The 18985-nt window shown below is 33.5% G+C and overlaps 1 protein-coding gene across 1 annotated transcript in view; it reads right to left on the reverse strand.

Annotated features, from left to right (window-relative positions):
* LOC126376010 (5-hydroxytryptamine receptor 1A-beta) overlaps window positions 1–18258 on the reverse strand; it is a 43607-nt gene extending 25349 nt beyond the window's left edge. Inside the window, exon 1 of the mRNA XM_050023160.1 lies at window positions 17981–18258. Coding sequence (XP_049879117.1) covers window positions 17981–18156 — 176 coding nt within the window. The 5' untranslated portion in view covers window positions 18157–18258. The remainder of the gene's footprint in view (window positions 1–17980) is intronic.
* Window positions 18259–18985: the final 727 nt, after the last annotated feature.

An 18985-nucleotide genomic window follows, 5' to 3' on the forward strand; every position in this document is an offset into this window, starting at 1 on the left:
GCAAGGGTATTGCCCTCCCTACAATTCAAAGGCTACGTCACACCAAAAGCAGTAGCAGCGCAGGCGCATCGCGGCGGCACTTTGAGTGCGGATCTGCGCGGTTGTAACCATAGCTGTTCGATTTCGAAAATGTCATCAAACTAGTGCGTAAAAATATTGCACCTGGAGATATGAACATAGTCATATGGAAATATGACAACGGAACACTGGGTATAACGCGGACCGCGCTGAAGCTGCCCCCGCGCTGCTTCTGGCCTGCTTCCGTTGTGTCTGAGCCTTTAACGTTAACGCTTGAATATGTATTTAAGTAACTTAACACCCGTAACAGTTGCCGATAACGTTATTGTTACTCTGGTCTCGTGCCGTAACTAATATCTTGTGTGATACGTTACTCAAGCGACAGTCTAAGATTGCTTTTCTTTGCTCCTTTATTATTTTTTTTATAAAAAGGCTACTCTCGGTTACTAATATAAAGTATGTAGAAGGTAATCTCTGAGACTAATCGTATAAGTGATATGGAAATTAAATTTATTTTTTCCGCCCCTTCTTCTTTCGTGTCGATGACAAGTCGAACTGTGCTGATACTGTGCTAATTAATGGGCTGATAAATTCAAAATGCTGCCAGGGCAATAGCACGGGCGGAAGCGCTCATCAAAGCCTCCCGCGTGCAGGTTTCAGGGCACAGTGGACATGCGATTAGGTGGGACATGTTCTGCGGAGCTGCTCCACACTCACACTGAGGGTCCGCCTCTGTGAAACTCCACCAGGGGCCTATTTAATAAAACTTACAATTGTAAATTACAACGACAATTTGATGTTCATTACGTAGCTAATATGAAATTGAAAAATATTCGTGATCAGACACTCCGCAATGTACATCAAATTGTATTGTAAGTTCTATTAAACCAGGCCCCAGGACAGGTTTTCTTTGCTCCGGCCGACTTGTGAACGGAAACTGTTTAGAAACTTCCAAACATTTCTCGGGAGGTCTAGGGGGAAAACTTTCTGAGAGCGGGACAAATGATTTATTCCGATCTAATACCAAAAACTAATACCACTTGGTATTAGTTTATTTCCGAATTTATATTCCATTCCGAACGAGTACGAAACTAATAGCAAGTGGTATTAGAACGGATAAAATCGGACAAATGGAGAGGACAGCAAACTCTTTGCCCTCCAAAGATCGCGTCTGACTTGAGAGGCCTCTGTTAACTGAAGCAACGGCCCTTGATAAGTTAGCAATCATATTCCAATAACATTTGTATTTCGTAATAACATTATAGCGACCATCAATGGAGAACTAAACATGTCGGTCTAATCTAATACGGTCATACATAATAGTGTAATTTTACAATGAATAAACGATTATCAAACAATTATACTGTTCAATATCCTGAGTTCCAACGAAAGGCCAATATACCAATGAGGTCATATGAGTGTAATTTATAAATTGAATACACGTACAACCTTACTTACTTTGAATTAAATGCAAGTCTCATTGCTTTGTATTGTTGAATTTTTCAAGAGCATTATCTTGTCAAGAACTTACAAAGTAGAGTAAAAAAGAGTTTTTATTTTGTACTATATTTTGTGATTAACCCCAGTTTTTACGAAATTCAAGATCTAATAATACGATAGTTTCCAACTAGTCAAATCAGTTACTTTATACTAAACGTTCATCATCATCAATTTAAGAGCCACGCTCTTGTCGGTGCAGCATTTTCCATGCTACCCGTTATTAAACGTTAAAACACGAAATAACTATGAAAAAACCAACTGAATGTGACGTCATAAAAAGTGACAAAATGTCGCACTTATTATTACATTTTTCTTTATTAAAATATATAATATAAATAAGTTAAATAAACACAAAATTCATAAAAAACACAGAAAAGGCTTTTTGTCACTTTTAGATCTGTCTTTATTTTGTAATCAGAATTTCATATACTTATTATGTCTTTGACCTAGGAAACTACCCAATTAGACACACAAAAAATCTATGTTTGATAACGAAGTCTGTATGTTGTTATTATTTTTTTACAATCACGGGTTCGTACCATTTATTATGTTTATAAAACAAATGAAGATTAGCACGCATAAAAAAGAAACAAAAGCCAATCGGGAAAAAAATATTAAACGCATGACAATCAGAAATGGAAAAGCGATGACGGCACATAATGGCGTGAAATAATTTGCTCGTTAACAGTCAATTTTGGGCAAATGGGCGAGATTCTTTCACTTTCATGAATGGATGTTGTGGCCTTGACTTTCACCGTGGACGAAATATGGACTAAAGTACTTTTGTAACTGTGTACACGCTTTACAGGGCGTTTCGAAACCGTCTACTGAAATATGAACTTCTAAGTGATATTTTTATTTACTTAAATACTTGCCTGTACATAGCTCTACAATACGTTCTCAAGTTTTTTATTTTTGTTTGAAAATGTTTTTTTACAAACTTACGAGAGTACCTGAAGAATTGCGGATTTCGATTCTTCTATCGTGTGGGTTAAGAGGTGGATTACCAGCAACCCTGGTATCGGGGTCTATGTTACCTCTATTTTCTTGTTTTTTTTTCTAATTCTTTTCTTCTTCTTCTTTTGCTTTTTTCACTTTTTTCTCCCAGTTATACATTGTGCAATCCCTCTGTAAATGTCGTGTTCTGGTTTGTTCATGAATTCAGAAATAAAGTGAAGTTAGCATGCGATACTACAGTTAACTAGAATTATTGTCGATAGTCACCATTCTGCGGCCATCGCCTGAAATAGCCTGAAAAATCACCTTTCCGATACAAATTCACAGAACCGACCCATTAATTACAAAGTGAAGAACTAATTAATTTGATTACCGTTATGTAAGGAAGTTTTTCGACGTCATAAATTACTTGCTTATTATTTTGTATCAACAAAGAATTGCACACATACATACACTCACGCCTAATTCCCACCGGGGTAAGCAGAGACTATGAAATTCCATTTGCTTCGATCCTGACACGGTTCTCTTGCTTCCTCCACATTCATCAATCGTTTCATACACGCCGCTTCAGAGTAGATTGTATTAAACCTTTTCTAAGGACATCTCCAATTTGGTCAAATTGTAGGAAAGTGTAAAACATTTCTGACCTCATTTTTATTTTGCCGGGTTATCAATCCATCATTCTCCACTGCTTCCAGAATTTACTCACAATATAAATAAAATTAATTTATTCAAATCCGTCAATTAAACAAAAACCCGTCTCCTTTTTTACCAGGCTACAAAAACTTTTAAATATTCTCCGAGAAAATTTAATTTGAACAATGACTTGCTTAATTATATAACCGGCGACCAATTAAAAGCCTCCATGTTTGAAGGTCAGATGTAAATAGAATCTCAATTATTAGCGGATTTATTACAGATTCCACTATCTATAATATGTTTTAAATAGATCTACTGCTATAAGGGGACTGGTTCATGAGTCAGATATCAGGCGATTCCCACAAAATTGGGTATATCTGTATAAATATCTATCGAAATTAAATACCAAAGCGTGAGGACAAGTGCAGTCACTGGACAAACTTATGTATCCATATTACATACTGTTAGGACGAGTGCCACTTATCATGTTTGGTCTAACAGAAAGCTCGGTGAGGTGTGGTACTTAGTTCATCTTAGACGTAGCTCTGTCTAATCCAATTGGGATATAGTCGTGATCTCATATTGTACTTATGTTCAGACTACTTGCAGGCGTTATCATGATCTAAAACATTTAGTAAGTGAACACAATATTTTGGTTTTGCGTAGGCGATGCGCTTGTCAAATGCGTGGTTAAGGAGGGCATTCAGCTGGGTTGATCGTTCTTATCAGTCACGCAAATTGACTTTCAGGCTGGAAATTATAATCTATCTCAAATACATACACACATACATAAACTCACGCCCGTAATCCCTAATGGGGTGGGCAGAGCCACAAGTAATCAAAGACAACTTGCAGCCACTGTTGATACGATGTCGTAAGCTGGATATGATGAACCTTATCTATCTCAAATATTATGTGATAATATTTTAATAATCATTGAAGAAAGTTGATGGAAATATGTAGGGGATGATATTTGTCTGTCATTTGATAGACGACTTTGTTTGCTCTGTAAACAAGTCAAAAACTACTCGTTTTTGGGTGTATAATTTTTGACATAATAACAGACGTACTAAGATTTACAAAACCTAATTTCATTATACATATTTATATAATTTCGATTAATCGAATTACGATCTAATGACATAATTTTTATCCCCATTCGTCATCTGGGTACGGTCCTGTGCCGCCCATGTAAATCTGATCACTGTCTTGCCATTTTAGCATTAGATACGCAAAAAAAACCAGTTTTGTTATCTTTTAAATGGATTTAGTGGCTGCTCTATTTATTTTTAATGACATCATTATGGTGATCAAAGAGATTTTATTATTTATTTTACGTAACTTTTCAAGTGTTGTTTGTTTTTATTCCCGTATTTATCGTTCTGAAATCTACCCGGAAAATCTGTCATAACTTCCTTTATTTTAATTTTACTAATTATGCAGAATACATACAAATAATGATAACCTTCATTTTTTTGAAGTCAGTTATAACGCTCAACCAAAAATATATATGTATAATTTTTGTTCTAAAAAGTTCATACGTTTCATCTTGATGTCTACTACAATGGACCTGTCAGCGAAGTTGCTCGCAGTCGAAATGAAAAATCTCTTGCAAGTCACTAACCTTTAGAAAAAAATAACTATTTGTGCACATTCACACACATATAGCTGTTCTTAAATCATTATATACAACACTTAATTGAATTCTTTGTGACCGTATGTCCTTCAGTCTTTATTGAACCGATTGCGAAGCTAATAAATTAAACTCGATTGTTGCCATGGCAAATTAAACTTTATTATGTCTGAGTTAGTAACACCTTAAGTTTTATTTTCATAACTGGAACGAATTGTGGCTCAATATGAGGAAAAGAAAAATATAATTATACTAGCTTTAGTAATTTTAATATTTAAAATGTCATAACATCATAAAAGTTGGAAACTCTAAATAATACAATTAAATTAAAATACCAATTTATGCGTACCTTAATTACCTGCCTATCGTCACCTCTAACGGAAAAAAATATATAAAGTTATTATTTATTAAGGAAGTACATTGTAAAGATTTGACAGATTACTGATTTGAAATTGGAATACCAGCTCAATTGTTGCTACACAGAAGCAAAAATAACTATTTTTAGCACCTTGCTATACGGCTGTATTGAAAATAAATAATGTCACTGACATTCACTTTATGCTCTTAGATCGATTGAAGGCAATCAATCAAGATCGTTCAAAATCAAGGAATGCACTTTGAAAGTTGATAGTTGCCCGACTAGAAAGAGAAAGAAAGCCTTTACTGTAATTTGTCAATCTGTCAGTCATACCGGATCTTGCGTTTAATGTTTACAAATAGACAATTTGTCATATTTTGGTTTGTTTTTTCGGCTACTGATTGACGTGGCTATATTTAGAAATTGTGAGTTCATTTATGTAATTATAATACCTAGGGGCTTAACCATCGATTATGATATTCTACAGTGATACTGATACATAATCGATTCGCTGTTTAATGCTTAATAATTATTATTGTGATGTTAATACGAAGTTATATTTTTTTTCCAACACGTGCTGCATTAATTCTGTAGGAAAACATATGTCACGTTTTTTCGATCTTAAATTTATTTTTTTAAGTATTTTATGGTGTCCTTTTGTGGTTATTCAGGTTAACCGCTAAACGGAAAACTTAACCTATCACGTGTTTTCGAAAATGACTCGCGTCATCATAAAACACTTTGTAAACATAATAAGTATATCTATGTTAACCATTTAGATATAGTTTTAGTGTAGGTGTCGTAAGTTTGGTCATCATTGGACAGTAGGTGGACCAATCAGTTTGGACACGAAAAATATAAAAAGATTTTGATCGGTTACTATGTTACTAAGAACTTTAGTAACGTGTGCAAAATAGCTTGAGCTTTTGTATTGACAGGCGAGATTAGTCAGCTAGTACTAGTCGTCCTTGATGTGCAAAAGTTCCGTATTTGGTTCTCGGGAGGTGCTTAAAAATGTCCCGAATACATTTGTTGAGATTTTTTCGTTGCTTCGTTCGTCAGTTCTAGTATTAAATAATAATTATCTTCAGAGTAATATTTTTATAACAAAAACATCAACTAATTCATTTTAAAAAAGGAAAAAATTAAAAGAAAATATAATTTTATTTTTGTTAATTCATTATTTTGTTTTTTTTATATTAGTCTATAATGTAACTAATTTATCTATGGTGTTTTTCAAAATGTTTTAGAACACGTCGTACATAATACAGATTGTCACATAAACATTGAAAAATTCCCTTCAGGTTGTCTACGTAGTCGTGAGACTACATTATCGTAATGTAGTCTTTGTTCGAATGAAAGTCATTGTAGGAAGTGAGTGAAATTAGCATCGGTAATCAATCGGCTTCGGTGTTTGAACCCGCACGAGCCACGAGCCACAAGCGACAACGCGACGCGTGCTTTATTTTATGACACGACTGACACGCATGGCGCGACAAAAAAGAAGATAAAAACGTAGTTTAGGAGACATTGGCAGTAATGGTGGAAGTAGTTTAGGACTTTCAAAGGCTAATGTCGAGTATCAGAAAAATTGTATTGGTCTAAAAATTATAATAGAAAGATTTATTAAATATTTTGAATTTTTAAATTACTGTGACTAAATTAAAAAAAAAAATTTAAAAGAATATGGTAATTCTCTAACTAGAAAACTCAGCGGAAACAAAGACTTTCAATACAAAACTCTACGTTACTATGGAATTTGAAACAAAAGAACTACACTTCATATAATATTAACATACGGCACCCATCCATTCTTCTATTGAAAGTAAATGTTTCTTGAACTCAAGAATAACAAGGTTCGTTTGTTCCATTAAATTACATACAAAAGTTATATGTACCGTTATTTGTTTCAATTATGTGAAATAAATATAATATACATATTACCATATATTTACATGTACACGAGTGACTTAGCCGCTTAAAAAGTAATAAAGTAATGGACTAAGGTAAACTTAAAAATTTTAAAAACTTAAAAACCATTTAAAATTTTATCTAAATTTAAAATATACCAAAAGCCGTTACGTTATCGTACTTATCAGTTTGCTTTTCGTTTGCAGTTCATTAATTACTTCTATTTTTACAATCCAAATAATGTCTATTTCGAAAAAATAATAAGTAGTTAAAAATTATATTCAACACTACGTTACGGCCCACCGCCTATCATATTGGTCTAACAGAAAGTTCCGTGAGGTGAGGGTACTTAGTTCATCTTCGAATGGATGTACCTCTGACTAGCCCAATTGGGATAGATATATTATAGTCGTGAGCTTAAGTCATGTTATATTCAACACGTAATTACCAACTTCTGCTAATTAAATTGTTATTATTTATTTTATGTTGTTATCAAATTATTTCTTAAATATATACTTTTTTATTTTATTTTTTTTCGGTACCTATTTTCCCAGTCCACAGTGTAAGTATAACACATTCTCAAGAATTTCCAAACCCACATTACCCATATCCATATCAGCGACATACCGTAAAACCATTTAGATAGGAGACCTTTACTGTAAAATGGAAGAAAGTCACTTTGGTCATTAGTATTGCTCAACCAACTGCACTTAAGATTGTTTACTACGCCCGGGCATTGACTTCCCATCTGCATATTAATGATTTGGGAAAATTTCTGGGAAAATTCGAGGGCACAATGAACGAACAGGCATTAGAATGTAAATTACGACGCAAATCGAAGGCTCTTTAATAGTTTGTCCCATTAGAATCTCAAGTCTAATAATAAAAGCATTCATATTAAGTTTTTAAATTATCTTTTGTCTAATAAAAGAGATTCTGTGAAAAGAACCATCACTAGTATAGCAATTGTATAAAAGTTAAAAAATCCCAATTTCCCTTTATTTGTTTAAAGAATTTGTTGTCATTAAGTGAACAACAATGAGAATCAGAAATTCTGTAAGTTGACAGAATTTAAATTGTAATATTGCCAAATTGCTTTCGATTGCATATCTCTTTTTCTACAGTTATAAAAGTTACAGGGAATGAAACAATTAGATTGAGCTCATTTTAAAACAAATAGTAAACTTGATATAAAGTGTGAACCGACTTGTTAACTGTGTTACACGTAACGTAACAGTAAGTAAGTCTTTTATAGCACAATTTTGACTGATTTCGAGAAAAATAGACGTGTTAAATTCACACCTCTAAATATACTTAGTTAAGAAAAACTTGTCGTATAGGTACATTATACAATTTGGACGCAATCAGACGAATGAGTCAATATTCATCTACACGCAGTTGATTGTTCGACTTCGTACAAGTCATCAACAGTGTACAGACATCACCTTCACGCGGTCGGTTGCAGTCAAGTCTTGTCGTATTTTAAGTCGTAATAACATAAAAACTTAGTCGAGTAATTTTCCTCCAAATCTTAAGTTAGCCAGACATTAAAGAACTATTTATGACCGATTAAAAGCTCACTACTTGTCATTGAAAGCTCTTGCTTAGAATCACTCTTACTCTGTTTCTATCCTTCACAACTTTTATGAACAGCTATACCATCGCGTCTATAAATCACAACTTACCATCAGGGAGTCGTGTCTTTTGACATCACCGAAAATAGTCGGTCAAGAACACATTTACGAAACACACAATGCAAAACTAGAGACTTAAACCGGCGGCAACTACGCTTTAAACATTATCCATTACTATTTCCGTTCTATCACGTAACATAGACTTGTATATAAAACCAGCTATGAATTATGAACCGTGGAATATTCGCGTTAGCAGTTGGGTGCACGCCAATTCAGCAACACAATGAATGGTGTGACGACATTGTTCTGTGAAGGAAATCTAATCGAGATCTTATCTACTTTCTCATACTTGTTGCTTCTAAGTCTCCGCTTTGTTGGTTATTAACGTAATATTATGATTTTAAGATGTGCCATTTTTAGGATGTGCCATTATGGTTACCTTTGTAATGAGTTATTTTATCTTCTACCGTCCGTTTTCGTACCTACTAGTACTTAATCAAAACATGGGATCTAATTATTGCAACATTGAGCAATATTCTAATAGGATTTTTTTTTATTAACCTCTACATATCATATTTATTTCGTTTAACACACAAAACTCGACAAAAAAAATTAAAAAAAAACCTTTTTCCGTTTTCCTAACAAGCTGTACATCAATTGGCCGAATTTCAATCGTAATGTAAATTAGGTCAAATAGCAGATATCGTTTCTCCCCTTGACAGTAACATTGCGCAGGCCTCGCTATGTGTGTCAAGTGCCAGGGTAGACAACGCATTATTTCGGCATTTTATACGTGCCAGTGTTAATTTCCTGCTCTTGTATTTGTTTGGTGCATTAGAATTCATGTTGTGTAGATAACAGGCTAGTATAAGCTTTATCTAAGTTAAGCGAATAAATTTCATTTCATTTTCATTTCATTTATAGTTGTGAAATATGTAGCACAAAACAGAAGGCAGAGAGACTAAGAATTAGAGAGACTAGGCTGGATATTAATAAAATAAATTAACAAAAAATGACAAACACGTGTTAAAAATGTTCATTGTAATCACTTAGGACCATATTAAATAGTTTTGTTAGTATCAAAAGTCTGACAAAAAGATAAAAAAAATAAAAAACTATTTCTTAATGGCCAACATTTTATAATTAACGTTAAGATATGTATTTTTTATAGCTTAATACATTATTATGACCAAAAATAAAAAAATAATCATAACTTTTTAAAAATATTTTTTTTCGTAGTCTTGAGAATCTATTTTTAGAAACAAAAATTAGGTCAGCTTAAAAACTATAATAAAATACACAAAACCAGACCATAAAATAAATAGTGATATCTTATGCTAACTGGGTCTAGATAACTCTTTGAATAGTACAATATTTGTTGAATATAAATAAATATTTAATTTGTCTATGTATAGCGCAATTGTACGTGGGTTTCCACTGAGTAATTCTAAACAGTAAGTTTGTATCTTTCTATATGTGTCGATGAACTGCAAGGCTGAACGGTGAAGTCCTTTGCCTTTCCATAATACATTAAAGAAATCATCAGACACGTAGGCTGAAAACATAATTATATATTTTTTAATAGGGATTAAATTTCGAATAATTTCAATTTGAGCGGGAAAATTGATAGCAGCGAAAACATTTATTTATAAAGTATTTATATTTTTCTAGTCTTTGATTATCACTAAATCGATATATGTACTTGTTTTTGGCACGCTTGTGACTCGGGAATGTATCTTTGAATACTACTTATGTCACACCCATACTGATAATTCATTATAATTCAGATAGGTTACCAGCTCATCGTATTGACATTTCAAATGAGTAACAATGCGACGTAATAATGGATAAGCAGTCTGGAAGGACTTTCTAAGTTTTCTTTTTCTTCGAATATTCTTTTGTTTGACTATGAGAGGTACTTTTAAGTCTTGACGTTGATAAATGTCCTTAAACAAGAAATGGAATGGGTTTCTTCTTTTTATCCAACTACTTATGATCGATGCATGTGAATGAATGAGCTATATAGAAGATATCTCCTATAAATGTGTTGATGTTAGTACCTACTACACATATACATTATACGGTAATAGGTACATGGAAAGCCTGAGGAACTTTTATAAACAAAAAAAAAATAAAAAAATAAAATAAAACGAACAAAGAAAGATTTATCTGTACATTCAGGAAACTGGATTCAATTAAATTGACAAGAACCTCATTGAAATTGCTTTTATTTTGACAGTAAGACGTGTCATTCACCTCCTGCTAAATCATCTGTCAAAATGATATAGGTATTTACTCATACATAGCAGATGCGTTTTCATTGCAATCTTATCTAAACGATAAAGCACACACTTGCCAAGAAAATGCAGACTCATTGGATTTTTAAGAAAAACAGTTGTCAGCAGTAATTTCACACGGACATTTGACGTTAAAAAGCAAAGTTTTCAGAAAAACATTTCTTTAAGTGCAAAACATATTTTCAATTACGAAAAATATGTTGAAAGTCAATAAGTGTGTTTGTCATTAGCATGTTGAACCTAGATCGATCAATCGATATACTTTTTAATCAACAAACTCATTAGTGGAACAAATCCCAATAAGGGCAAACACTAGATAATGTTTTATTAATGTTTTAATGTTATTTTCCTATTAGTCCTTTTATGTAAAGGGTTGTTTATTGCTAACATAGAGTAGAGCAATGCTGGCTGGTAACGGAATTGATAAGTCGTTCGGAGTTAGAAAAATCTTATTATCAAGTCCACGGCACATGAAAGTTATTGACTTTTTTTTTCAAACACATGGATTGATCTAACATACGCTATCCACTTAAGCTTTAAAGAATACCGTGGCTATGGAGTAATCGATATTTATCTGGTAATAAAACGCATTCGTGATGTTCATATTTACTGACTTTCTAAAGTAATTCTTTACTGTGAAATGATGAAGTAAATATAATTTTCGACGTAAAATATTACAAAGGAAAAGTTTTTATTGTAATTCAAAGTCAAGTATTATGTCGTATTAGTATTGTGACTCTATTCTACAAATTGTATAAAGCGACCCCTCAGACTCCCGCCTGCATTATGACTATTGTCAACTTACTACAATACGACGCTCAGAATATAATATACGGTACAGATATTTTTTCTGGAAAGCTTTTTACACAATAATTGGCATATTACGAGTATAATATACATAATATGGAAATGCGTACTCAATATTATGTTGTTCACATAATTTCTAAAAGTTTTCAAAACGATTTATTTATATGTCGCGTTCCCACATAAAAGTTACTGAATTTTAGGAATGTTTCTTATGCAAATAGCTTGAATAACAGTCCAAACTAGAATTATAGTGTCAAATTCAAATGTGAAAGCATGCTGTTTCTTTCCACTGCCAGATTAGATAAATTAAATTCATTTCAACGTATAACCACTTCGTATCTGCTTGTTTCAACCAAACAAATGTAGTAAACGTGACTTTTTGTAGTTAAGAAACCATGTTGTGTAGTAAGCTAGAATATTGCATGTGATGCTCTTTGAAATGACGAGAAAATAAGGTCACATTTGTAATAATCAGATAAAAAAAAAGATACTTCTTTCAGTGCGCACGTAGCGCCCTTTTGTAAGTACAATAATTGCACCCACCGAAAAAGTCAGTAGCAACATTTGACAGATTTTTTATACTTTAATTCGAATGACAGAATTACCAGGAATTACTATAATATACTCGTAGTATAAGTTGCGTCATCTCTTTCGAAAACGTTTTGAGGTAACATTTATTTTATAAAGAATTACTCATTCTTACTTTAATTGTCATAATTCAAGTCACATGATTAGCACAAAACTGTGGTATTTCATACCACACTTTTATTGATCCCTCACGTTCCTCGTACTGACCAATTGATACAATTTATTAGGGCCATATTAGAGCTCATGTGAATGATTTCATGTCCTCATCGGGATTATTATGACCAAGAATCTCTTTAAATTATGTAATAGATGATTTTTCTTTATTATTGTGGTAATCTAGATAAATAAATCCTTTTAAATTACTGCTGCTACTGAAAATCTTTCAATTATGCAAAAAGTGAAATTTGACGATTGATTAGTTTAATTGACTGTGCTTGTCTACCGTGAAAAAGTTGCCAGTGGCAAATCCCGACTGGTTAAACAAACGAACATCTGTTAAACCATGTTTCATTTGTAGTAAGCCTATGATCCGATGATACACGATTCTGATGTAATATAATGAATTTAGTTCATTATAAGCGAAATCGTGGCACACTAATATTTTTTATTTGCTAACGAACTTAAAGAAACATTAATAGCTAGACAATCTATCAGCTGTTATGAGTCATAAATGTGAGCACATCGATAGAGCAGCTTTAAATTCAAAGAACTCGTAAGATTTCGTAAGACAAAAACTTTAAGTCCGAGTAAAATATATAAATGAAACTATTTCGAGGCCTTAATTCTGTAATACATAGGATTTTTTTAAGTTGCGAAAAAGATAGGCCAGATATTCTGATAGTTCTTTTAAAAGACATAAATTTTTGCTGTTTAAAAAGATAAGACTGCCTACCGTCCTGCTTTCAGCTATCCAAATCCAACTTAATCAAACATTTCCACAAAGTGACAAGCCATCACAAGTAGTCATATATACAATGAGTACTTTTCGCCTACGCGCATCATATTCGCCTTCAAAAAGTAACCAGTTGCCAAGCGGGATTTTGCCAGCGATCCCACGGGCACTGAACGAATTGGGGGGCATTTGGGGGGGTCATGTATGACTCAGATGGCATGTGTAACAATGTTACCATGATGCATATGCGTTACATTACATCTAAAACACTAGACTCAACAATTTTACTGGATTTAGTGAAGAGTCTTAAGCGCTAGATTTGAAAAGATGAGGCGATTCTATAAGTAATCTAAACTCTATCTAACCTCTCAAGGTTAGTCACACGAGTCTTTGAAGAGACATTTAAACAGTTGTGGATTTGTAGTGTTCCGAAAAGAAAGACACTTCGAGTGATGTGAAGTACCAAAATAAAAGTGTCAACTTTTTTCAGTGTTGCCAGATGTTTTCATCTCCAATGACGCAGATGGAGGAGGCCAACTTCCATTAGAATCGCGACATTGAAAAGTTCCATACTAAATTATATATTTGCAATATGCGTTTTTCTTAGCTATTTTAACTTTTAACCTTTCCAATGTAGTAATTCTCGTGTTTCCAAAATATCAAAGATGGATCACGAGTAATAGATGTAACATAAATTATTGTGCTTTAAGGATAGTGATTTATTTTTATTTTTTTGCAATCAGTCATAAGAGGAACAAGAGCGCCTTATCAACAGGTGTCTGACCATATTAAAAATAAGCAGAGGAAACTTACAACTTTATATTTATACACGATATGAGTCCGCAGATTAACAGGTCATACTCCTCGACATAGAAAGCAAGATATACAGGACCTTAGATATTATTTATTATGATGTTTACGGTATGGACGTCTTGCTACTAAGGCTCAAGCAAAGTTTTTAGAACACCACCTGATCACCGGACATCCTTAATATCAGAGGTCAAAAAGCTTAAAAAAATAACTGATGGCACTGGAAATTTAGAACAAAACTTACATAAAACTGCAGCTAATAAAGCTGAAATAGACAATAATGAAAGAAAAGAAGGTATAAAAAGTATTAATAATATTGACTTGTTCCTAAAACGAACAGAAAAACTTCTCGACACAAAATATTAATAGTTACTCACTTTAATTGAATTCACAGACTTCATTTTTTTGAACCCAGCCATCAGCATTCTAAAAATATTTACAAAATAAAAACTAAGACAATTATCTGTCGAACCTAATCAGTGAAATCGACCAATCGTGTAATTATTTGTTTACATCAAAACAAACTATAACTTAATGACTCAGCGATATTTTTTACTCTAATAATTAGGTAAATCGTATTTAGACTGTTTTAATTTTAACCATTTCTTTACATTTGTTTGTCTATCGTTATTTAATACCATAAACTTCATTAATAGCCGTATCATCAATTTGGATCCTGTTACTAATCATACAATCAGAAAACAAACATTCTTATCTAAGTACTTCGTCGCCATTCGTTCTTTGACATAATCCTTTGTGAACTAAATCCCCCATATTGTTTGATCTGATAGTGAAAGGATATCTAATGTGTCTTGTCGCTAGGTGGTCATTACCACATTAATCAAGAACTTTCATATAGTCCATCCATAGTATCCAAAAAAAATAAATAAATACAGAGATCATCTTTAGGAAATCTAGAGACAAGCCGACGCCATACAATCATTAATGTAATAAAAAGTTAATGACTTTGATCTTTAGGTAAATGCTGATACAATTAACAAAATAGCATCGATCATTATACATCCTACAGAAGAAACAGTAACGTAAGTTGAAGAGAGCTTAGACAAAACTTTTGAAATTTATACCATTTGCAGTCTTTAATGTAGTATAGTAGAAGACACCACTAATTGCCTTTCTGCTTATATCCCGGCCTCATTTTACGATAACAGTCTAGCCATCTGTGTAGCTGTCATGTGAGACATCGTCCATTATGTTAACTGACCACACGATGGCCAATTAACAAGCCAATTGTACCTTTCCTATAACATGGTGCTAGATTTGATGGCGGAAAGTTTTTATTGCCATACCCATGGCGACTGACTCGTGTATAAGTCTTAATTGACAATAGAAGAGCTTATGATAGGATACATGAAGATATAAACCCTCTAAGGTTTCTAGAAAAAAATGCTTCTTTGTAATTAGTTACAACGAAGTATTCAATTTAAACAATTAAACACCAGTGCACCAGGGTTCGCTACTAGGACCGTGGAGTTTCCTTATGTATATTGGTAGCAATAACCATTAACCACACACCTTGTTCTCTAGAAGTGTCCATCTTAATACCATAAAACGTCGCAATTCCCAACCCATCGACTACATTTACCACCTCATTGAATAACACAATATTAACAAATATTGCTCAATGTACTTACTCGTTTTCAAATTTGGCAAACAACAGCTACTTTTGACTTCTAAAACTGGTAAAACTACTTATTTTAATTAGTATTATCGCGTGGTTGAAGACAAGTTTATAGATAATTATGTATTTTAAGTAGTTTATTACTAGCGCGAGTTCTTGTAAGTACTTGATGATTGTTGCTGTAAACAGAAATTATACAAACTTGTCTTGTTTCTATACAGGCGGGAGCATGTATCATTAAATATTCATAGATTTTTGCAAGTAACATCAAGTTTGAACAAAGACAATACAACACAATTACGAGCGAAATAAAAAATACAAAGCGATATCGTGAAATGAAAACAGAAATCGTTACAAGTTATGCGAGAAATGGCCCAAAAGTTTTTACTTCGGTATAAGGTATCGGATATGGCGTAACTTAACCACCCAATAAACTTTAATATCTGGGGATACCACACAATAAATATGTGCTGCAAATTGAAGATTGTATATACATAAAAGAGGCTGTAATATTCGGCCATTCGATTGAAAAGATGGTTGAGGTAACTGCCGTTACAATGGTCGGCGGTTTTTTCAACGTAATTTTGTGAGGTCAAACGTGACCTCTGGCTGACGAAATTTGCCGACAGTCGATGCCGAGTGCAGTCTTTATAGCTGCCATTCTATAACTGGGCTCATGAGGTGTCTCTTCAGAACCGGTATGAGAACGTGAGAATACTTATCAATTGAGATTTAGACTCGCTGTCGAATATGGACTTTGGACTTGGTGAAAAGGACTTGCGGATGTGGGATGATAATGCGATTTGCTAGAATATTTGTGACGCTTGTTTTAAAAAATTGGCTGTTTTATTAAATTTGCCTACAAATCAGTTTACAAAAATTATGTCATAGCACCTAAAAGGATTATATTAAGTATTAGGATTTAAATAAGATTTCTTTATGAAGTTTTTTTTTTTATAAATTGCATAATTAGTAAGGACAAAATATATAAGACTTATAGATACAAATTCCTTATTTGTAAGATATTGGTTGCAATAGTTTTTTGATAAGATAGTCTAGTTTGCTTTCAGTACTTCGGACTTTGGTCCTAACACGATAAATGCATCAAAAAACATTTGTTTATAAACAATAAATCATATTTCCATGTTTAAGTTTTGTACTTAACCTGATTCTGTTTCGTATTCCTTGCGCAAAATCTTTGTGCAAAATCGTGTTTGTAGATTTTACTACTTTTAGTAACTCGGCCAAAAACAAAGAGCTGGCTTTAAGACCGTAAATCAAATGTTAAGCTTGTGAAACCGTAAAGAGCGCAGGTAGAAGACTGACCGACACTAATAGTCTAATAATAATGCTGCTTTTGGCTCCGACCCAAACCAGGGATGCTTCTAACAAAAACAGTAAAACCTCAAAGAAAAAAATCGTTCGTTGCACTGAAACTTTGCGGAACATTTCGGACATTGGCTTGTTCAACTTATAATTTATTTTCCATTACTTTCTCTCATGTTTTGATCTGATTTCTTTTGCAATATCTGGTATATTTTTAATATCATGTAGTAGTTATATTCCAGTGCCAGCCCTATATTATGTTACTCTCCATCATTCATCTTAATGCGGTCTTGAGTTTAATTATTTTAAATTTCTTAAGCGTGTTTGACAAGAGCAGCTCCTTCTCGAGTATTAGTTTGATAAACATGATTCACGGTGGTGCTCCCCCGCTTTAATACAAAGATATAAATAATCCTTAGAAACTAGACCGGTGAACTTTACAGTGAAACATTTTGTTTGGAATTATTCATGAGATGTCAAAATTACTAAGTGGATGATATTTGTTTTCTGGATCATTTCTTTAATCATTGATTTCATGTTGGCTGCCAAGTGGATACCTATAGGCTTTCTTTTTATTTTTTAAGTGTATTTTGCATTTTTTTATCAGTATTATTATTTTTTCCAAAATAGCTTAGAAAGTTATTTTGGATTAATTTTGGTCCAAATAATTTGGACTTAAATTTGAAGAGACCTCGATCATTAATTAACATTCCTTACGATGTATCTTGCATTAATTATTTCCAGTTAGCCTTGCTGTTGGGAAATAAAGAACAATCCGCGTCCTTTATCAAAGCCGAGTTTAGAAATCTAACCGTTACATGCAATGCTTAGCAACAAGTTAGGTACTTTGTGACTGCTCACTTCTCAAAACTCTTAAGTGCAACGTCTTTTATCCATAACATTTTGAAAGTTTAGTTTAGCTCAAACTCTAAAGTGAGTAATCACAGAGTCGAAGTTAAAAGTTAACGTACCTGTTTGAGATAGTTCTAAGCCCAGGCCGTCGGCAGAACACGAGCAGCGCCAGCGAGTTGGCCGCCGTTGACACCAGAAACAATGCTAACAGCACAATTTCTTCCACAAGTCGGTCCTTTTCCATCTCCTCTGACTTCAACGCACGTCCAGGAGACAATAAAGCCGACTGTTCCATTCAAAAGTCATCACTATCACTTCACTTCGCAACAACACTCTGACTCCAGCTGTGGTCGTCGAAGTTTGAGGAACACGCGGCGACGCGTCTTTCCTCCGTCGCTGTCGGATGACAACTGAACGGCGGTCGCTGTCGCGTGGTCGCGGTGGCCGGCGCGCTATCTATCCCCTCCACTCGCGATCAACTGTTGGATAGGTAGGTAATGTTTTCGTTGCGCCCCGTCTTCTTTTAACTTTCATTCGATGACCGAGGCTGTCTGCTGACTTACTTATTACCGACTACCTTACTATTTGCATGAAATACTATTAATCAGTATCGCGAAATCGATTTCATCAAGAAAATTAATCAAGGTAAATTGTAACGATGATTTCATAACAATTTAACTAAGTAAGTACTTAAATAAATAATCAATAGTTCCATCTTGATGCTCTACTTCACTTTGATTGATTTTTAAACACAAATAATGCAAAAAAGGGTTTAGTCAACTTTCATTGAAGATAAAGTATTACCTATTTGACTTTATTATCTAGCTTAGGTTCTTTCCTCGTTATGTCCTAGGCAGTTAGTACGTTAAATCCTACTTTGTTAATAGTTTACCTTGTATCCGATGTTGGAAAATAATTGTAGTCACAGGTAAAGACCCACAACCCACAGCCAACCCAGTTACTAATGTACCTAACTGTTATGTAATTTTGATGTTATTTCCCATACCTACACCACCTGCATTTTAAAGTTGAGGATAAGGATAGGGATAGGTACCATGAATAACTTTAGCTATCACAACGGTTAATTTTGAGATTCTTGTAAGAGTAAGAACTTGTAGAATTCC

The sequence above is a fragment of the Pectinophora gossypiella genome, chromosome 20, assembly GCF_024362695.1.
Source record: "Pectinophora gossypiella chromosome 20, ilPecGoss1.1, whole genome shotgun sequence".
In the NCBI taxonomy this organism is placed as follows: Eukaryota; Metazoa; Arthropoda; class Insecta; order Lepidoptera; family Gelechiidae; genus Pectinophora; species Pectinophora gossypiella.